This window comes from Motacilla alba, chromosome 2 (genome assembly GCF_015832195.1).
Source record: "Motacilla alba alba isolate MOTALB_02 chromosome 2, Motacilla_alba_V1.0_pri, whole genome shotgun sequence".
NCBI classification, from domain to species: domain Eukaryota; kingdom Metazoa; phylum Chordata; class Aves; order Passeriformes; family Motacillidae; genus Motacilla; species Motacilla alba.
The window spans coordinates 21163016-21185477 of record NC_052017.1 but is presented as its reverse complement, the minus strand read 5'-3'; the positions used below and the strand labels follow the sequence as shown (position 1 = coordinate 21185477).

Here is a 22462-nt window from a genome sequence, read left to right as displayed (position 1 = left end):
ACATTCAGTGGAATATATTTGTTCCCAGTGATTTGAAAACAAATTTGAAGGCAGAATTGCAAACTAAATATTGTGTGCGTGGGTGAAGTTACTCTAACAGTTCTGTGTTTAGTAAATACCTGATGGCTAGCTGCACAACATTTTCAAAGCTGTCTCATGTTTATTCTGAAAGAACTTTTTAAAAAAAATTACTAAAAAATTGCTCCATATGAAATTGTAGAATTTGTTTTGCCCATTATTTAACTGGTGAGTGATCTCTCCCTGCCCTTATCTACGAGCTTTGAATTGTATTTTTCTCCCAGGGTCAAACCACCACAAATTAATTCTGAAAGTACAAGCTAGAATAAAAAGCAGCCCTAGTTTCCCTTTAGAAACAAATTGTTTACTGATAAATGTATTAAAAGCAGCACAAGAATAGGTGCTCTTTCCCAAAGGTTCTAGATAGAGCCTTGAGCTGGGATTTTCACTGGTGTGACGAAGCTCTTTGTCAACTCCTTGTTTCTCTAGCACACCTGCCAGCAGGTCAAATAATGATAAAAACTGTTTGCAAGGGCAGAGTTCTCACACTGGTGTGTTCAAGTACTGAACTATACATGAGGACTTAGTCGAGTTTGTTACTCAAACAGTTTGCCTAAACTACAACTATTTCTCAAAAGAAAAAGAACTATTATTTTTCAATGCAACGTGCATTTACTCTCTGATAAGTTGCAGCAGTGAATTTGCAGAATATATTTCAACAGCATGGAATCTGGCAAAGACATGAATCCCTTTGGATATGATTTGTCAGTAAACAAAGTCCAAGCATAAATCAATTCTTTGAAGAGATGTAGTGTCATAAAGTAATTGTCTAAAGTAATTACTGCTGAATTTAGAATCGGTGCTCTTGGGTTTAGTTTGAGAGGCTTTTTTTTTGTTTGTGGAGTTTTAGTGGAGCCGAATGTGATTGAGGTCAATATTCAACTAACCAGCTTTCTGTTAGGCATTAACCTGATTTTATTAAACAGTTTTGATTAAGTGAATTTCATAATGAGTATAGTTTTGAAGTCCCTAAGTGAACTGTATGAGATTATAGCCACAAGAGAGATTGGAATAAAATTTGAGAAGTTTAATTTGCAAAGCCATTCTCTCTTAGAGCAGAGCATTTGCACAGATTCCTGCAATTTTCTCCTGCCAAGTTTAATGTTAAAGTTCTATAAAATCAGTATGCATAACTGAGTGAAGGTCGCAAGAGTTCACAAAAAGTCATGAGTCAAGATTTTTGCTAATGGTTTACTTTTATGTAGATACATTATTCTTATAATTACAGGTAATATGCATCATAAACATTTAATAATTGATTTTGATTGTGTTTTACAAATGAAATCCATTAAGTTACTTTATTTTAATGCAGTTCTGGTGTAAGTTCAATTTTAACTGATTCTGATGTAATTCTTCATCAAATCAAAGTTGATTTTATGATTTTTAAACAGTTTAAACAGATTTAGTTCCAGTTGGAGAAATATTGTGGTTCACATACTCCTGGTTTGGATTTGACACTCTGCTCATAGCACAGGGCTATTAGTATAAAAATAAAATATCAATTATGAATAAGAGATCCAAAGAATTTCTGATTTAATGGCATTTTCTTTCAGTAGCTGTACCTATAGTAATGGTGGATTCTTAAGTCGGGAAATTTTTGCTGCATCCATGCATTTATTTATTTATTTATTTATTTACATGGACAGGCATGTTTATCATTTAAATGTATGTATAATATACATATATGTGATTTGGTCTGTCTATGTATGTTAAAAATGCTAGGCAGTTTTTGGACATGACACATTTAAGTGCAAAGGGCATTGTATCAGAAATACAATTCTAAAAGAATCTATGAGAAAATACCTACTAAATTAAAAAAAAAAGGTTAATTCTGACATTAAATGCTATTCATGGAAAACTCAGCAAGTTTTACAGTGAAGTGTAAGTTTTAGTACAAGCATATAAACCCTAATTCAGATCAAACAGAAATGTAAGCATCATGATAAATTCATACTAGCAATGTAATTAAACCAATTTTCACCTGATTTCAGAGAATCTTGCCCTTTTTTTTTCCTTACAGATATGCATACTACTATTCTGGAATAGCAGCTGGTGTTCTTCTTGCTGCTTATATTCAGACTTCGTTCTGGACCTTAGCAGCAGGTCGGCAAATAAAAAAAATTAGAGAAAAATTTTTTCATGCAATTATGAGACAGGAAATTGGATGGTTTGATGTAAATGATGTGGGAGAACTTAACACTCGTCTTCTAGAGTAAGTACACCATACCTTTCCCAATGTTATTTTATCTTGTTAAACAAGCAGGACTTAGAAATTTTTATTTTTAAATTAAACTATTTCACTGTGAAACAAAGTTTTCAAATTTCTTCATGGAGAGTCTCAGGGACTGAATTTCTAATACTTCTGGTACAGGACTGTCACAAAGATGTCAGAAAAGAATTTTGTTAAGTTCCCTTGAACTCTGAGGATGACTAAAGCCCAGCCTATGTCATTATGCCATGAAGAGTTCGTTTCTGGGCACACTGAGGACTGAAAAAGGTGCTGGCTCAGCCCAGCAATGTGAACAGCTTTAACTGCATAGCATTGCCTACATGAAATCCTTTTTATTTTATTTCCAAATAGCCCACAAGTACCAAACTGATAAAACTTTGGAATTAAAAAAGTAGTGAGAGTGGTTTTGCACTACAGAAAGAATTTCAACTTTTTCAGACTTTTTCAGGTTTATAGCATTACAGTTTCAGAAGAAATATGACATTTTCCTTGGCCACACTACATAATGCTTTACCTTGAAGAAAACTTTTACTGGGAGCAGTAATTGAATAATAAAGATTGTCTTCTGCAAGTAACAAAACTGGAAATCTTCCTTGTGCTTTCTACATTTTTCTTCCTCTCTGTAATTTGTTTTTCAGTGATGTCTCCAAGATTAGTGAAGGAATAGGTGACAAGATTGGATTGCTTGTTCAAGCACTAACAACATTTGTGACAGGATTTATTGTTGGTCTCATAAGAGGATGGAAATTAACCCTTGTAATACTAGCAGTTAGCCCTGTCCTGGGACTTTCGGCAGCCCTCTGGGCAAAGGTAAGTTAACATCTGTACAGTGTCAGGTTTTATGTTAATGACAGATAATGAAATAAATCTAAATTTCTGTAAATCTTAGTATTAGAATGTGTTGCTTGGAACAATTATAGCTTTAGATAACACTTAGGTACATAAGCTCTTAAATGAACTGTGTATCAGTACCCTCTCATTCAAGGCCAGGTCAGATAGAGCTATGAGCAACCTGGTCTGGTGGAAGGCGTGCCTGCCCATGGCAGAGCAGCTGGAACTAGCTGTCTTTAAGATCCCTTCCAAGGTCATTCTACAATTCAGTAATTCTATGTAATTTGAATATTGTAATTCCCATAGATTGGGCAGACTTCTTTGGTTTGAAGCTGTTTCTGTTAATACAGCACATACAGAGAAATAAGTAAGATATATGTGTAGAATCCAACCTGTAACTCTTTAACTTACATCTGTATAAGTACTTTTTCTCTTGAAAGAAATAATTGCAACTCCTGGAAAATAAGAGAATAATTTGGAAAAAACCTTTGTCTCAGACAGAGTTTTTTTCATAGTTGTTGAGAAATTTGGTAAGAAATTCTATACAGACCTAGATGAGAGAATGTCCAATTTTCTATATATTAGAGTGCCTTATATTTTTAAAGCTTTCAGATTTTTATGGTATTATATTTCACTTATATTTCAAAGATCATTAAACCTTTCACTGTCTTGAGTGAGTATATTGCAGACAAGGTAGGATTAGGGATGTATGTGCCATGTATGTCAACTGGCTGAGTCCTCACAGACTGTGGCCACTTCTTCACAGTCTTAGCTACAGGGTCCTCTGGCTAAGGCAGCCAGAGATGAGAATGAGCTAAGGAGGTCTGCCTGGGGAGAACCACACCAGCTCACTATGAGTACTCCCCTTATCTCTTGCACTGGGTGAAAAGGGAAAGTCCAGGCCCCAGCTGTTTACAATGTGTAACGTGGAATTAGTTGATTGAATTCACAGCACACTTAGGAATTTGGATATTGGACATTCTGCACCCATGCCTAATATAGTCAAAAGGCTTCATATTGGAAGATACTGATTGTGATTAAAGCTATTTTGAGTGCTTGAGCTTATTCTGGTTTTCACATGTCAAAATACTTGATTCTGTATTAGGTTCTCTCTGCTTTCACTGACAAAGAACAGGCTGCATATGCAAAAGCAGGTGCTGTTGCAGAAGAAGTTCTGGCAGCAATCCGTACTGTAATAGCTTTTGGAGGACAGGAGAAAGAAATTAAAAGGTAAGAGTAATATTTGCTTTCATCAGTGGATTTTAAAATACTCACTCCAAATGGTTTGAGATTTTCTTGTGTATTTTCTGTTGAAAGTCTTGTGTTTTCTGCATTTTTTGTTACTGAGAGATTGTTAGAGGCTGTTACAAGGTTTGCTACATGTTGAAAGACAATTAGTTATTTTTCTAGAGTTGATATGCTGTCTCTGCATTAAAGGGTATGCAAACTACTTCAAATACCTTACTGTGAGAGCTTTAGACAAAAGAAGACCTTGTTCTGTGAAGAGATGACATCCTTGGTAATCTAATCTGATTACTCAGTAGTTGAGAAGGTGCTAACAAACAGTATCTCTATTTCTGCTGCACTGTAAAATATAGATCTGCTGATATATTTTAACCTTTAATCTTGAGTGGTTCACAATCAAAGTTCACTGATCTGCAGAAGCAACTTAAATGCCAGTCCCTGACCTGCAATGCCTTTTTGTTTCTATATACCAAGTTGACTAACGTTGGCATTTTTAGGGGTTAGCTTAGAAAGTCCACACCTGACTAGCAGGCTTGCCTTTATACAGAGAGTTTGATATTTTATGTACCTAACTGTTGTACTTTATAAACATTATTTTTCTAATCCATCCACAGAGCTTTTGTGGTGTCTGCCATGGTACAAGTGTGAGTCTGTTTTGAACTTCTATCTTTCTTCCAGATACCATAAAAATTTAGAAGACGCTAAACGGATTGGAATAAGAAAGGCTATTACAGCTAATATTTCTATGGGTGCTGCTTTCTTACTGATATATGCATCATATGCACTGGCATTCTGGTATGGGACTACTTTGATCTTAAGTGATGATTACACTATTGGCAAAGTTCTTACAGTAAGTATTAATGAGTCAATTCTCAGTGACGGTGAGAAATAATAAAGAAAAAACCTTAAAGTGTGTATTTGACTGTAATGAGAATTATGTCCCAAAATTGGCAAAGTAGCATCCCTTCTTAACAAAAAGATTCTCAGCACAAAAACCTACATGTTGTTTCTATAGGATCTCAAAATCTATATGAACCCAATGAAAATATATATGCTTTTCAACTGATCCTATATATTTTCTGATTTTCATAAGATCAGACTGATATAGAAACAGTTTGAGCAAAACTGAAGTACAATACCCTTTCTAGTTGCTATTTGCTTTCAGAGGGCTGAATATATTTTTGGGATGCAGAAACAAATACTTTTTTTTAGCAATTGTGCAGCCTAGGTAGATAATTTTCTTTATGTTTGCTTATGTTTTGCGCCATGAGAGGTTGGAATCACTTTTTGGTATTTTTAGAAATTGAGTGGGATAAAAATATACTGTGATTAGGAAATATTTCACCATCTAACTGAAGGAAGAAAACCACAACACTTAAGTCATAACCTAAATTATTCTCTTGATGTGGAAACCATTCTAATTTTGTATGAAATATGAAGTCAACAGGGTAAGACGAATAACTTTGTTAATCATGGTGAAACCCAGTCAGTTGAACATATGCATATATTTGTATATTTTTTAAACTACCTGTTTCATTTATGAAACACTGAAGTTTGTGGAAAATGTCTCTGATATGTGTTTTTTGGCTCTTTTGAACCTTTTGTACAGGTTGGCATATGGAACCTCTCAGTGAAGTTCATGACCTTATGTGTAATTTATTCCGTTCAAAGTATTTGCAAATTCTATTGCAAATTGTCTGTGTTGTAGTTCAAATGATGGTTTTATAACATGGATGATGCATTATCATGTGTAAAATCTGTGAATAACCCCTGTTCAAGAGGATGGGTGTGACAGACTTTGCTCTGACTACTATGGCTATTATGATCTCTGAGCAGGGTGGTTTAATTGCTTTTGTTTTGATACTAACTGAAAGCAATGAACGCTATTCTGAGAAAATTATTAAGTTTTCTTTTCTGCTGCTCTTTCTTGTTTGCTTGCACTTCACTCCTTCCTTGAAGCATTGGATAATTTATTACTTTTTGATGAAGAACTTGGGTTTCTATACTACTATTTCACTGTCTCTTTGAAAGCAGAATGATATTGTTTTGCATATCTGTTGTTGTTCTGTTGGTATATATGTAATACACTTTCTGGTCTTTGACCAAAGAATGAATTAGCACAATAAATCCTGAGACATTAGGTGCAATTCTAAATTTTTTGTCGTAGTGACAGGTCTGAGTCACTTTTTCTTTTTTTCTCAATGTATTTGCAAAATTAATGTTGTACAGCTTCTCAGTTCTAATCTGAACCTTAAAATGCCTGATTCTTAATGTTTTTCTCTGTCCAAGAGAGATCTTTTCACTTTAATTCTGGATTCTTTAAACTTCCCTTAACAGACGTGGAACCTCCTTGTCCAAAAATACCAAACAGAAATAAATAAATAAGTACAATTTTCTGCTAAATAAGAATGAACACATGCCTCTGTAAACATTTCTTTCAGGTCTTTTTCTCTGTATTGATTGGAGCTTTCAGTATTGGACAGACTGCTCCAAGCATAGAGGCATTTGCAAGTGCAAGAGGAGCTGCCTATACCATCTTTAATATAATAGACAATGTGAGTATCATTGCCCTCACTATCATTTCAAAACTTCTTTTGAAAGTAAGAGACCCTTCTTTTTAAAGAAAGGAACTAAATTCACACATAAGCTTATTGGAAAAATTTTATAAGTATTCTTGCATGAGCATATCATTAATGTAGCAGTGAGGGAGCAAAACATTGCAATTTAGATCTTTTAGAAATCTCACCTAAATTACTTAAAAAACATGTTTAACATTACTGCAGAATAATGGTGCACTCAAGGACTTCTTTATGAAAAAATATTGTGGTTTTTTGTTGTATTTTATTTTGCACAGGAACCTCAAATTGACAGCTATTCAGAGACAGGTTACAAACCAGACCACATAAAAGGGAACTTGGAATTAAAAGATGTTTACTTCAGTTATCCATCCAGACCAGATGTTGAGGTACTGTATTTGAAACTTTATATATATATATTACATTTGAGCATATGGATCACGTATTGGGAAAAAATCATTAAAAAGTCACATAAATTATTTTTTTGTTGAAAATCTAACAGTTTCAGATTGATTCTCTAATGTATATAAAACTACTGTGTCATCACAGTGATTTTAGTTAGATTTATTTCCACCTTAGGTAAACATGTTAAGTTTCCTGAATAATTTTTTGTCTAATGCCTTAGTTAGTGTGGCTATGCAAGAGACTATAAATATATATTTCTATCAGAATAAATTTACAATCCTAACTCAAGCGTTTGTGTATAGTAATAATAATAAGCTAGTAAGTTTTAAAATAATTGACATGTAGCTCTGTAATGACTGTGTCTGAACCAGGAAAAAAAGAAAGCAGTTTCAGCAAAGACTTGCTGTTGATGGAATAGAGATCAGAATCTGTATTTGTCTAGACATAGAATAAGTTTCCTTTTTAAACCTCTGTCATATATACAGAGTTTTAATGCAGTGATGATAGACAACATATGAATGATTCCTGAAAATATTTCCACGGAGAGTCTTTGCATTACGTAACTATATCCTTCCTTATCTTGAAGGAAAATCACTGACCTTGATAAAGTGACCTTTCTTACTTTTGATAGGCAGAAAGGAAATACACTCAGCTTTTAACCATGACTTTTACATAGCTTCCCTGTAGTCAGCTTGATGAATTAAAGAAAAAGATGACACAACATAACACAGAAATTTTGCACTGTATTGTTTCTGTATTATATGTTAATTATGAATAGTGTATTATTATTTTGTCATATGAACTGGTCATGAGACAGGTAATTGAGAAGTGTGTTGTACAATACATTGATACTGAGCCAATTGTGATGTAATTATAAGGAAAATTAAGCTGAAGTCATCAGTAACATAAAATTTAAATCCACGTTTGTAAATTCTTTTTTACCAAATCCTGCTAGAAATATAAATATTATTTCATTCTAGTCTTTCACATTTACCTTGACATTTCTAAATACTGTTACGTTTTTGACCAACCTTCTTATATGGACAGATACTGAAGGGCTTGAATCTCAAGATTAATTCTGGCCAGACAGTGGCCCTGGTTGGTGGCAGTGGCTGTGGGAAAAGCACAACTGTTCAGCTCATCCAGAGATTTTATGATCCCAAGGAAGGCACGGTAAGACACCTCAAGTGAGATGACTGCTCTGCCTGTCATGTGTGTTGAAAGTCTAGTTCCAGCTTCACTGCTCTTGTCAATTTTCCAGTGACACGGTGAAGTGTCCCCTGAAATTGCACATGCTGGCATGGAGAGAGAGGCTCCTTGATCAAAACAACTAGTAGAAAGATTTGTCTGCTCTCTTTCGTTTAGGTTATCATTGATGGGCAGGATATTAAGACCTTAAACGTACGGTATCTGCGGGAGGTTATTGGTGTGGTGAATCAGGAGCCCGTGCTCTTTGCCACTACTATTGCAGAAAATATTCGTTATGGCCGTGAGGATGTCACCATGGAGGAGATTGAAAAAGCCACCAAGGAGGCAAATGCTTATGACTTCATCATGAAGCTACCCAATGTAAGCAGATCAGCTCTCCTGCTGCAATAATTTCTTCTAAAACTTCTTGTGCCAAATAGTTCCTCAGAAGGAATGCTTGTTCATACAGGAAGCTATTCCTGGACCTGTGAATATGCAGAGCTACGTAGAGCTATGCAGACCTTCCTCATAACTTTTGAGAATAATGTTAATTTTATATCTTCAGGCAATGATTTGTCTGTCATTTGAATAACTACTCAAATTCCAGGAACACAAATGATTAGCCAAGTGTCTCCAAGTAGGTGTTTATTCCTGTAGAGAAAGGAGAAGGCGTTACCAGCATCTCTGGCATTACTGACATCTTTAGTGGAAGGACTGTGCCACTGAGTGTTTTCAATACATGTGTTTGTCTTGTAGAAGTTTGAAACTGTGGTTGGAGAAAGAGGGGCACAGCTCAGTGGAGGCCAGAAGCAAAGAATAGCAATTGCCAGAGCTTTGGTTCGCAATCCTAAAATTCTTCTGCTTGATGAGGCAACATCAGCTTTGGATACTGAGAGTGAATCAGTTGTGCAGGCAGCACTGGACAAGGTCAGTAGTGTTTTAAAATGAAGCATGTAAGTAGGAGCCTAATATTTACTTATTTCCTGGACTTTGTTGAAAATAGAGACACATAAAACCACAAAATGTAAACTTTGATCTTGCAAATATTCTTTTTACAGAGAATTTCTGAGTTCCTACATGTATTACAGAGAGAAATCTTATTTCAAATTAGAAGATGGAATCATATTTTCTGCCTTATTAAGCTCAAATCACCATTTTCTTGTTGTAAATACCATCCATGTCCATTATCTGTCTTACTGCCATTCATATTGCTGTCAGTCACCTGTCCTTGCTGAACCTCATGAGGTTCTCCGGGGCCTGCTCCTTAGGCCTGTCAGAGACCTCCTGAATGCCATCCCTTCCCTCAAGTGGATGAATCCACTCAGCTTGATGTCACCCCTGAACTTGCTGAGTGTGCACTCAATCCCATTGACCAGTATCAGTGATGAAGATATTGAATAGTATGGGTCCCAGCATGGACCTCTTGAGGGACATCACTGAAGATGAACTCGATCCAGCCTCCAACAGAATTCCACTGCTTGGGATCATTACTTTCATTATTTAAACTAAAATTTGCCTGATCACTTTAAAACAGCCTCATAATTAAAATGACAAGCTGTGGTGTTTGGAACATTAAGTGTTTCATGCTTATAAATATCCAAAGAAACGTACTTAGTTGCAATACAATTCATATGAAATTGTAGAGAATTTTATTTTTGTTGTAGTCACTTGAGTTGGCAATGACTTAGAGCTTAAAACACTGATATCTTTAAAAGCGAGTGTACAATATTTTCTAATGTTTCTAAGTATAAATTCTCCATGGATTTTAAGGTCTAAATGGGCAACTATGGGCCTAAATTTAAAAAAATTGTAGCATTAAAAAAAATTTATGGCTTGTAACATTCTAATTTTTTTTATAATGAGGTTTTTATTTAGATTTTTTTATCAAATTGGATGTATTTATGTGACACAGTGAAAGTTTATCTTTAATATTAAGTTTCAAGCTTTAAATTATATTTCTGTTTTAAGGAACTCATCAAAATATACTTGAAAACTGTTTTGAAAGTTATATTTTTCTGTGAACCATTTTAATGTTTCTTTTAGGTCCTGTTCAACTCTGCTATGGACATGAACAGTTTTTGCATTTACTTATAAGTACTCACACTAAATATTGCTGTTTTCAGGCAAGGGAAGGACGCACCACGGTTGTGGTAGCTCATCGACTGTCAACAGTCCGAAATGCAGATGTGATTGCCGTGTTTGAACGTGGAGTGATCAAAGAGCTAGGGAATCATGCTGAATTGCTTGAGAGAAAGGGTATCTACTACAAACTTGTTAACATGCAGGTACTTCTGTCTCTAGCTGTTGCCTCATTTCCTTCCCCCCCCCCCCCCCCCCCCCCCGTCCACAATGATTTTAGCAGAAGTATGAGAAATTCTGCAGCATATTTTGATAACAGCAAAAGACTCATATACTTTGAAAGGAGAGTAATAATTTGAGAGAGACTACTAGTTTGGCTACAAGACCTGTTTAAACCCAGGATAGTACATTTTTAATCCTCTAGGTATTTAAACTTAAAAGATTGTTTTATGTTTTCCTTTTATGCAGTTAATGTAGAGCAGATAACTACAGTAGTTTGATATTCCATTGCTTGTTCTTAGTCTGATAAAAGGTAAAATACAGTAGCTGACTCTGGAGGAATACAGCATGCATATTTTAAGCTGTTTTGTTATAATCCTTCATACTGAGTTCCTTTCTAAAGAAAAAAAAAAGTGTTAGAATAGAAGAAAAATAAAAATGATTCAGCTATGCCAAGAGCAAAAATGTGTTCTTAACTTATACAGATAGAAGAAAAAAAGGGATTGCAAATTATAATAAATTTCCAAAATGTGTTAGTTATTAAATGAAGACCAAGATACTTTGATACTTACATCCCAATGTCCCATGTGACCATTAGGTTATAGCAGATTTACATTGTAGGCTTTCTTTTACTGCATAACCTCTACATCCACTAAAGAAACTGAAACTGCCATCTCAGTATGTCCCACTGAAGAGGTTACCCAGACCAATTAAAATATTTCTTCATAGGAGAATGCATTTGGTTACCTTAGTTTCAAAGTAACTTTGAATCCAAGCAAATACAAATATGGGGAAAATGAGGAACTATAAAATGGATAGAAAATTGAAAAACAATAAAAAAAGAAAACAAAAAATTGAAAGCAAGTAAAAAGGGATACTTTTTGTTAGTAACTCAAAAAGCAGTAAGAAATAAAAAAAATCCGGAAAAAACAAAACACAAGTTGAAGGCAACTTTAAATCCAGTTGCTTTCAAATACCTCAGGGTGGGTAGACATTTATTTATTCTCTCAAAGAGACTGGCAAAAGTACCACCAGAGGTAAGGCTCTTTTCCAGGCTGCTCTAATTGTTCAGTCAAAATCTCTTTGTTTCCTCCTGAACTTCCTTATTTCATTTAAAGTCAAGAATTGTTCAGTGTGTTTTCCAGTAAAGGCAGTCATGTTTTATCACTTCATAAATAAACTGTATATCCCCCAAGAACTCCTTCTAAAAGATCCCAAGGGGAGTGCAAATGGTTTGCTCTCAATTTAATTTTTTTTATTAATTTATTAAAAAACAGAGCAGCTACTCTCAGTCTCCTGTTTTCTCTCCTTACTATAAGAATTTTCATGAGAGACGCAAAACTCATATATGACTAAAGCTCTGAAGATAGAGCTCTAATAAATATTATACAGATTTTCATACCTCCTTAAGGCATTATATGTTGTTTCCCAATATCTCTTCCAACTGAAACAGTTACTTTTATTTTGATTACCTCATAATTTTGAAAGTTTGAAGTAATATGTGCATGTTTAATCTTAGCATAAAGTTTTTCCCACTTTTAGGCAATAGAAGCTGAAGTTCCATCATCAGAAAATTATGAGCATGTACTTCCATCATCAGAAAATTATGAGAATGTACTTCCATCATCAGAGAATTATGAGAATGTACGAAGTGTCAAAAACAGTGAATCTGGACCAGACTCTGAAGAATCCTTAACTAGAGGATTGAGAAGAAGATCAACTCGGAGAAGCATGAAAAAGCCAGGAGGGCAAAATGATAGTTCTGATGAGGAAAAAACTTCACCCGTAAGTATCTTTGCAGAGCTGTTAGTGAACTTAATTCATTTAAACTCAGTTTGTTTAATTCATTCTCCTGCTGAAAAAAGGTACAAGAACACATGAGACTTTTTAAATACTAAATAGCCTTTGACTGATAATATTCATAACTTTCTTTTTTAGTTTCAACATAAATGATAATAAAAATAAAATGGTAATATAACAAAGATGATGAGTTTGTTGTTGAAATTTAATTTCCTTTAAAAGAAATATACTTACATATATTTACATACCATACCAACATAATCTATAAAGGTTAAGCATTCATTTTTGGATAAGAAACAAAATATTTAGCCCAACATAAAAACTTACAAGAAAAATTGCAACTCCCTCCCCTGCCAAAATATGATTACATTCATATTTACAGCAATTATTTTACTGTTATAAATTGCTTCATGAACAATTACTTGAATTAATCAAGCCATGGATTACTCACAGTAATATGCCCAGAATGAGTAGTTCAGTCATCACTTACCAATACCAAACTATTCACCAACGAAAATTACATGGATAAACTAATATAAAAAGAAAAGAGCTGTAGATATAGTGTACAGATCTTCCTTGTGTTAGAACAACAACAACAATAAAAAGTACAATCATTTATTCATGTTAGTAAAAGCTATACAGTTTTGCTTCCCCTGAATAGATTCTGGGAATAGGAAATTGATTATTAATCTCTCCTTTTCTCCGTATTTTTCCAAATACATTCATGTTTGTCCTAAAGAAATTCACATTTTTTAGGCTGAAGAAATACCTCCAGCTTCATTTCTGAAAATTATGAAGTTGAACAAAACTGAATGGCCATACTTTGTAGCTGGAACCTTGTGTGCAATTATCAATGGAGCTTTACAACCTGCATTTGCAGTCATATTTTCTGAAATTATTGGGGTAAGTTGGAATAAAATAAGCAAAAAACTATAAGCCCACAATATTTATTTCCAATAAAATTAGATTAAAAACAATCACTGCACAGTGAAGCTGAAGAGTGGCTGAAGCATTCTTGCAAAATCTGAAAAACTGTATGATGCTTACAAAATGCTAAAAATTTTGCTGCAACCTGAAATACGCTTGTTATACATTAAGTATTATGTAATATATGATCAAATTTCATATGAATGCAATTGACTACCAAAAAAAGTTACTGAGAAAGATGAGAGTATTTTAGATTGTTAGTTAATTTTATAAAACCTTTGTTTCAAATTTTTTGTTCTAGATTTTTTCAGAGACTAACAAGGACGTCTTAAGGAAACAGAGCAACTTATATTCACTGCTGTTTTTAGTACTTGGGATCATTTCCTTTTTTACTTTCTTTTTGCAGGTATGTTTTATTATTTTAACCTTATTTTAATTTTTCATCATGTTTTAGAAACCTGAAACATACTAAAAATTTGCATTTTCATTATATGTCTCCAAGTCAAACCAGAACTTGTATTTATGGTTCTAGATGTGTCTTGTGCTGATTTTGACCTAGAGCTGCTTGTGTTTGAGAGTGTTTTGAATCCATTCAGACCTCTTAACTTTAGAAATTCCCATCTTGTTAATCAGTCAGACACTTCTCAGCACCAAACTCGGGATTTTCTCACTCATTTTCCATTGCCAGCTAACAGGCAACCTCTCCAGTGCTCACATTCTACCACCCCCCTCTCACCTCAAGCCTTCCTATTAGAATCTGTTAGTAAAGGAACATCTATCAATCTCCTGCCTTTGTTCTCCAATTTGTTACTTCCCTAACCCTTTCCTTGTCCAAGGAACATCCCATATTTCTCCTGTGGGAGACTCCCAGGCCAGTTTGTCAGGTAACACTCATCACACTGATATTCACTTCCTCCTGCTGAAACACTAAGGGTTGTACCTGCTACAACAGTACCACTTAAAAAAGAAAAAAAGGTAATAATCATATTAAATATTTTCATATATAGTCCAGTTTATAATTTAGGAACATACTGGTATAGTTTTATCTGTTAAGTGAGCCCAGGGAGTGAAATAATACCATGCTTGGGACAGCAGCATAAACAGTCTCTTGCAGAAACCTGGTTTGTTTGTGGAATTGTCTTGTTGCACAAGCAAAAAGGGCCTTGAGTATGGAAGGCTGAGTAGTACAGGGCTGTGATAGGTTTGCTCGGTTTAGAAATGTTCAGGTAATGTTTTTAAATTTGGCTGATGCATTAGACTGAACCCAGGTTGCCTTACAAAGCCTTTAATCTAAATGTTACTTGTTTAAATCTGACTTACATTGACTCAGGCAAATGAAGTCAAAGGGTTGATTAGTAACCTTCTCCTTAAAGCATGCTGGTGAAGCAGTGCTAGGAAATATTGCTATGCTGCCTATATTTTTTTTTCATTCATAGTATTTGAATGTCAGTACTGTGAACCTACTAGAATTTATGCATATTAAACCTGGTTTTACATTTACTTTCTGCAAACAGGACCACAATATTTTTTACTTTGACGTTGTAGAGGCAATTTACCTAAAATATTTATTGAGTAAACACAAACAGTGTAATACTATACTAAGCATTGTACTTTTTCTGAAACAGGGTTTCACTTTTGGCAAAGCTGGAGAAATTCTTACAATGAGGCTTCGATTCATGGCATTTAAAGCAATGCTTAGACAGGTAAAGATAATAAATATTTTGATTTCCAAGGTTTTAAAAATAATTGATGGTGTTGGTATAAAATAACTGTATTCTACATCACTCTATCATACAGAGAAGATGATTGTTTAAATCAGACTAGAAACCAATTTGATTCATTACATGTGGTTATGCAAAGAGTCTTAGAGGGAGAGTCTTAAATCAGTACAAGAGTTTTTTATGTATTCCCTGCAAAGACTTAGTTTCACAGCCAAGTTACAAGAGCCTGACAAGTTGATGTGCACCAACAGTATCCCATTACCTTTTCATTTGCCTGCTTGGCTTTCTTTGGACCCTTTCTCCCCCAAAGAAATGCAACACCACTTACACTGTAACTCTTGCTTCAACTGTGTGATTTGAATTGTGATATGTAGAGATATGTGTTTTTTAAATTTATTTGAAGTCTCCATACAAGCTCCCAAATCTCTAATTGTTGTTTGTTAATGCGACAATAAGATTGTGTACTGAAAAGTAAAACCACTTTCAGAGAGTTAAAATATAAATAGAATGTAATGTCGCAAGGTAATTCTAAATTGGCCTTAATTTTGCATGATTTCAGGATCAGTATTTTAGATTTTGAAATACAAAATATGATAGTTATGGGGTTTTAACTCTTGCACATAAAGCTACATGTAGAATTTGATTCATGTGAACACGACTATTTTCAATGTGACAGAAAACTGTTGCAGTCTGAAGAATCATGATTTATAGATCAGCCATACTAAAAATCTAATGAAAAGGCAAACTTACAATGGAGTCTTGAGGTCATAAATGCGTGTAATACATTGCCAGGACTTCATTCAATGCATACTACACCTGACAGTTTAAATCAGATATTTGGTCACATGGTGAATAAATCATAAACTGTGTACCTGATCCCAACAATTAGCTTTGATCAGATAGAACGGTTTGATTTTTCATTTGGTTGGGTTTGGGGGCTTTTTGTTGATGTTGTTGGTTTGTTGGTGTCTCATAGCTTACAAATAAGCCTCTTCAATATGGGGAGAAATAAAGCAAGGAATATTCAATTTTTAACCTGAAAATGCTTTACACTTAACCCCTCCCCAAAGAGCTTTGCAACCACAAGGGAGCGTGACCAAGGAGTCCTCTCCTCCAAGCAGATTCAGTGAAGGAGCCGCAGTGAGGGAGGGTAAATTCAGCTTTTGGAATCTCTCAGCTGCTCCCTTTCCTTCTCAGCAGTGACAATGAATACATCAATGATTCACAAGATTACACTTCTTTCTAAATATATTCAATGTGCAATGATGGAATTAGACTTATTTAAATGTGTAGAACTGAGGCACTGCCACATACCAGATTTACTTAGTAGTTTATTTAAAATGTCCAAAATCTGGTCTTAAAATAATTTTTCTTATTGTAGGATATGGCCTGGTTTGATAATCCTAAAAATAGCACTGGAGCATTAACTACAAGACTTGCTAATGATGCCTCTCAAGTGAAAGGAGTAAGTAAAATTTTGTGTTGGAAGTTTTCCTATTTGGTTTAGCGTGTAATGAAATTGCAGCTTGGGTTTGACTAGCTGGATACCAGTCTTGATTTTGACAACTAAAATATACTATAAAATAGTATATTTTATATATAAAATAAATTATGTAAAAATTATTATACCAGCTATTGGTATATATGCAATAATTATGTATATACCAACAGCTGGTGGAGAATGCACCAATGCACTTTATGAAAATTATGGTAATATGTATTTACAGACTAATTTCCAAATAATTTTTTCTAAAAAAAAAACTTTTGTACTGTACTGTGATCTTTATTATTAAACAAATTTATTGGGAATCTCTTACCTAAGAAGTCTTTTTAAGGAAGTCTTATTCACCAAAAGACATGCAACTAAATTAACTCAGTTTACAATCTCCTGCTATTTTTTTGGTTGTGCAGATTTCTTATTAAAAAAAAAAGAACTGAAAAAAAGTCAACAATTGACTTCCTTTTCTCTGTTACCTGTTACCTTATGGAGATTCTTTATAAGTAGATTCAGTACTTTCAGGGCTCTGTAATATCAAGCTAAAGTACACTGAATGTAATTATTTGTGCATGCTTAAGTAAACTTTTACTGCTACATGAAGTTATATGCTTGTTTTTTTTCTAAACTGAAGGATTCTGAAGTATCTTTGGCTTTATTTCCCTAGGAAAAGTTAAATATTTAATTTTCTTCTTCATTTGGATCTCTGTGATGACTTGTAAAGCTAACTTTGTGATCTAGAAAATATGGCAGATTTTAATGTTTAGATGTAAATGAGAGTGTGTGATGAGGGTAAAGCTTGTCCAGTTTCAAGAGCAGAATTTAGAACTTCCAGAGTAAATTGAAGTAATCAGAATATGGGGAAAGAAGAAATAAATATGATCTAGATAATTTTTTACAAAAGCATTTAAGAAACTACCATTTTGAAAAATACCAAAACTGAGTTAAGGCTTCCTAAGCAGTGCTTTGAGAATCAGGAATTTTGTGGGTGAAAATGCTTTCCTTATATTAAATGTGGTTATGTTGGTAAGAAATGCCTTTTTTTCTTTGTCCAGGCAACTGGTGTCAGACTAGCATTAATTGCCCAAAACATAGCCAACCTGGGGACTGGAATTATTATATCATTAATTTATGGCTGGCAGCTGACCCTGCTGCTTTTAGCTGTTGTGCCCATCATTGCAGTGGCAGGAATGATTGAAATGAAGATGTTGGCTGGGCATGCTAAGAAAGATAAACGAGAGCTGGAAGCTGCAGGAAAGGTGGGTCTAGAGAAATTAATCTGTTTCTGTATAATGTATGCAGTCATACTTACCAAAGCATTTTTAATGGATGTATGACTTCTGAGTCCAGAACATTTCACAAAATGCAAGTTCCAAAGACAGCCAGGTGCACTAGTGGACCTACAGAGCATCACACCTCTTCAATAACAATTGAAGACTTATGGTATTAACCCATTAATATTTTTGTAGATAAATGTTGGAATGTGCTAAAGACAATTCCGGCGTATCCTCTTCTCATTCCTTTGCTAGACATCTTTTTTTCTTTATTTTGCAACCATCTTCATTTTGACATTCTTTTTTTTTTTTTCCTGTCATCCCTTTTTGGCATGCCATCTATCTTGCATTTATTACACTGCTTTTTTTTCCTCTCTCCTTCTTCATCTTATTAATGTTTGCAGTGACAATATGTATATATCCACTGGTTTCTGTTTGCCATTCCTTTGTTTCTTGAGTGGAAGAGAAAGATGAGAACTGAAAAGCAAGAAGGCTAGACTCTTGTTTAACAAATTAAATGAAGGCATTTAATGTCACTTCATTCCAAAAATCCTTTTGGGACAGAACAACAACTATTTCATCACTTCCCAGATACTGCTTTCATCAAGGTAAAACATTTCTAAAATCTCTTCCTATGTCCTACTCTTTTTAATAGTTGCTGAAAAGAAAATAATTTATCTAAGGTCGTGCAATTCCATTCCTTTCCTTTCAACTGTGTGCATTTCTTTTGCTTCTCTCTGAGGAATGAGCATTTCTTTTGTTTTGTTGTAAGATGTGATAGAAAATAGTTGACAATTCTTGGAATAAACACTAAAGACTTCCTAAATGCAGCATGTTGTGAAGAATTAGCACAGGTATTACAAATATTTATGATTTTTTTTTTTGAAGCTTAAATTTTTTTTTCTTTTCATAGTAGTGTGAGTTCCCTTCTCAGGGCCACCTAAGCAAGCACTGGATTTTTGGCATTTTATTAAAATTCTCATTTTTAAAAAAAACATGGGAGTTCTTTCAGTAAAAATAGTGTTCCACCTGGAAAATTCGCTTTCTGCAAAGAGTTGCTGAACTTAGGTTACTAATAAAACCTTACTTTATGGTCTTAATTAAACTAAAATTACATGAAATGTATATGATAGCAAAATGCATTGAAGCCTTGAGAGTCTTTTGAGAGAATCATCAAGTTTGGAAGAGACCTTCAAGGTCATCAAGTCCAACCATCAGTGCAGCACCACCATAATGACCTGTAAACCATATCCCTAAGTGCCACATCCATCTCTTGAGCACTTGCAGAGACAGTGACTCCACCACCTACCTGGGCAATCTATTTGAATGCCTGAGCACCCTAACAGTGAATTGTTTTTGTAATACCTAATCTGAATCTTCCCTGGAACATCTTTGTATACGAATGACTCAAGTCTAAAGAATCTTCAAGCTAAAAGATGGTATCAGAGCAAATATTTACTGCTGAGATCTCAGTTAGGCTCTAAGGCACCTAAATAACCTGAATGTTTTGATTATAGCCCAAACTCTGCAGACTGGAAAGTGAATAATAATATGCCATTTTTCATGTTGAGCATCTTTTCTATATTTGTTATTGCTGTCTAATGGTTTTTCACCTTTTATTTGTAGAACATCAAAGAGGTCTTATCAGAAAATTCTGAGCATTGTAAGAAAATCTCATTGTCCTAAAAAGAAAAATATTAAATGCTTATTTTTGTATCAACAGTCTATGATTTCAATAACCAGTATAAAATACAAAATTGTATTCCAACAGAATCTTCTACTAATTTAGAATAAGGAATTGCAACATACTTAACTTTTGATTAAAACCTTTGTTTTTCTGTCGCAGATTGCCACAGAAGCAATAGAAAATATTAGAACTGTTGCTAGCTTGACCCGAGAAAGAAAATTTGAGTCGATGTATGGAGAACATCTGCTTGTACCATACAGGTATAATAAAATAACTAAGCTAAAAAACATCTGTAATAAATTGCAAACATTTACTTTGACAATAATAATTTTAATAGTGCGTATGGTTTAATGTATAATTTAATTATCGCAGAATTAATGTCAATGTTTTGCATATTTATATTGACAAATGCCACCACCACCACTCAACATTTTTAAAATTTTGATTTAAATAATTTTCTGTTACAATATTGGTATCTTCTATTACAATGTTACTTGATTTGGAAAAATGTTGTTTTAAGTGAGCTTTGAAAGTGGTCTAGTCTAATCTAAATTTCCACCTGATTTGTTGGATATTTAGTTAAAACTATTTTAATGTAAATTGAATATTACATTAAGCTACTTTTTAAAGTGTTAGTAAGTTTGAAAACATTTGAACACTTACTTACTGATTTAGGGCTGAAAATAAAGTAACATAAGTCTGTGTGGATTAAATCAAAATTTAAAAATTTGAAAGTCTTAAAGTAAACAACTAAATAGATTCTACCAATTAAAGGTTTATTTCTTCCAGACTGGACTGTTTCCTTTTCAGACATCTATGAGAAAAGTAAAGTAAAGAAAAGAAAAGGAAAGTATATGTACACAGATATAAGGGGAAAGAAGCAGAGGTGCCACTAACACATCTATCACAATAAATAAGTGGTTAGAGCACAGTGCAGGGCATAAATGATATTACTTAGCTTTTTTCCCCAGGCTGCTGGCTTTTGAGTTCATATCTCATTTGCAGAACAATTCCTAACCATTCTCAGGGTTGACATTGATGGGATAGTTCCAAGACTTTCATCTTTCTGTTGTTCTAGTATAAATAAGAACTTATTGCCCTACGAGAGAGAAGATATGTTTTTAGTTAATGTTCCGGTGCATTCAAACTTTCCATTCATAACTGTATCAATTGAAGTAAATTGTTTTTTGTGAGCTAGGATTTCAGTATGACTGCACACTTCGATGAAAATATGCATTCTTTCTGTACAGAAATTCTGTGAAGAAGGCACATATATTTGGCTTTTGTTTTGCCCTTTCACAAGCAATGATGTTCTTTACCTATGCTGGCTGCTTCCGGTTTGGTGCCTATCTAGTGGTAAATGGACACATGGAGTATAAAACTGTATTTTTGTAAGTATCTCTTTTACAATCCCTTTTCTATCTGTTCAGAAAAAAAAAAATTATAATTTAAGAGCAACAGTTCAGTACATGGGCTATGGAAACAAGTATGATAGGCTGAGATCCTACCAGTGTGGATATCAGTGACCTGAATACCCAAGAAGATCAACCATACTGATTTTTTGTTGACAACCTAATTAAAGGTAGTTATCACAGCTCATTTTGACCAGTAGATGTTAGAAAGTGTCTGCATTCCATCTGCTAGCTGAACATCTCTAGCCAGCGGAGTGAATTTTTGGTTAGATTTGAATGGGAGGGTTTGAGCAAAAACTGTGTGAGCCCTTCTATGCTGTTCAAACACAGAATAAAACAGATCACTTTATGTAGCTCTGAAGAAAAAAGACAAAGTTCATAAAAATTAATCTATTTTACTTTGCCTAAAAGCAGCTAAGAGGTGTCATATGCCAAGTAGCTGTTCTTGGTGATGATTTTGTTTCTATGGTGTGTGGCAGTAAGTAACAGCTGAAGACAACAGATTTTTAAACTATTCTAATGTAGCCTGTAAATTACATAAAATTCCATAATATGACATAAAATCATCAAAAACCAATAAAAGCATAGTTTTCAACCTTTATCAGTATTGTAAATCTTGCAATTTTTTTTCCAGCAGAGATGTGGTAGAAAATTAAATCTTTATTGTCACCTTGTTACAGGCTTGATTTCTTATTTTCATTGATGCCTTAAAAAGTAATCACTAACTCCCAAAGGTCATTGAATCCTAGAGAGGAAACCACAGTGAGGATGGAACAGCATTAGAGTAACAACGATGCCATCCATTGACCCCTTTCCTCATAGCCCCAGCTGAGACTTAATATGCTAACCAGAATAAAAGAAACTAAAAAAATTACTACTTATAAGTAATGAAAGCGCTGAATTTGGAATGCAGGCATGTTTATCTGGTTTCATTAAAAGAAGGTAAAAAGAAATTTCTGGAGCTAAATTAATAATGAAAGCAATAATAGCTGCTTACTACTTCATTCTTCCTAAATTTAGCTCTTTTTTTTCTCTGAGTAAAAGTTGACTGTAGCCACATTTCCACTGTTCTTTTCTTCATGATATTTTTTTCCTGATTTCTTTACAGAGTGTTTTCAGCTGTTGTATTTGGTGCAATGGCTCTAGGACAAACTAGTTCTTTTGCTCCTGACTATGCCAAAGCCAAGATATCAGCAGCCCACTTGTTTCTGCTGTTTGAAAGAGTGCCCTCAATAGACAGCTACAGTGAGGAAGGAGACAAGCCTGTGAGTAAGCCATGTGTGCTGGATGATGCT

General features: G+C 34.2%; 1 protein-coding gene across 3 annotated transcripts in view; it reads left to right on the top strand.

The window, feature by feature from the left end:
* The window catches only part of ABCB1 (ATP binding cassette subfamily B member 1), a 48486-nt gene that overhangs the window by 19837 nt on the left and 6187 nt on the right, over positions 1-22462 (top strand). The window contains exons 8-26 of one of the 3 annotated variants that reach the window (XM_038128508.1): positions 2099-2290; positions 2947-3118; positions 4245-4369; positions 5063-5234; positions 6826-6939; positions 7239-7349; positions 8413-8538; positions 8731-8934; positions 9310-9480; positions 10677-10838; positions 12394-12636; positions 13408-13554; positions 13880-13984; positions 15204-15281; positions 16681-16764; positions 17850-18053; positions 19915-20015; positions 21006-21146; positions 22276-22432. In XM_038128508.1, coding sequence (XP_037984436.1) covers positions 2099-2290; positions 2947-3118; positions 4245-4369; positions 5063-5234; positions 6826-6939; positions 7239-7349; positions 8413-8538; positions 8731-8934; positions 9310-9480; positions 10677-10838; positions 12394-12636; positions 13408-13554; positions 13880-13984; positions 15204-15281; positions 16681-16764; positions 17850-18053; positions 19915-20015; positions 21006-21146; positions 22276-22432 — 2809 coding nt within the window. Of the gene's footprint in view, positions 1-2098; positions 2291-2946; positions 3119-4244; positions 4370-5062; positions 5235-6825; positions 6940-7238; positions 7350-8412; positions 8539-8730; positions 8935-9309; positions 9481-10676; positions 10839-12393; positions 12637-13407; positions 13555-13879; positions 13985-15203; positions 15282-16680; positions 16765-17849; positions 18054-18472; positions 18677-19914; positions 20016-21005; positions 21147-22275; positions 22433-22462 lie in introns of those variants that run through there. The other 2 variants (XM_038128509.1, XM_038128510.1) reach the window with 2 other exon arrangements.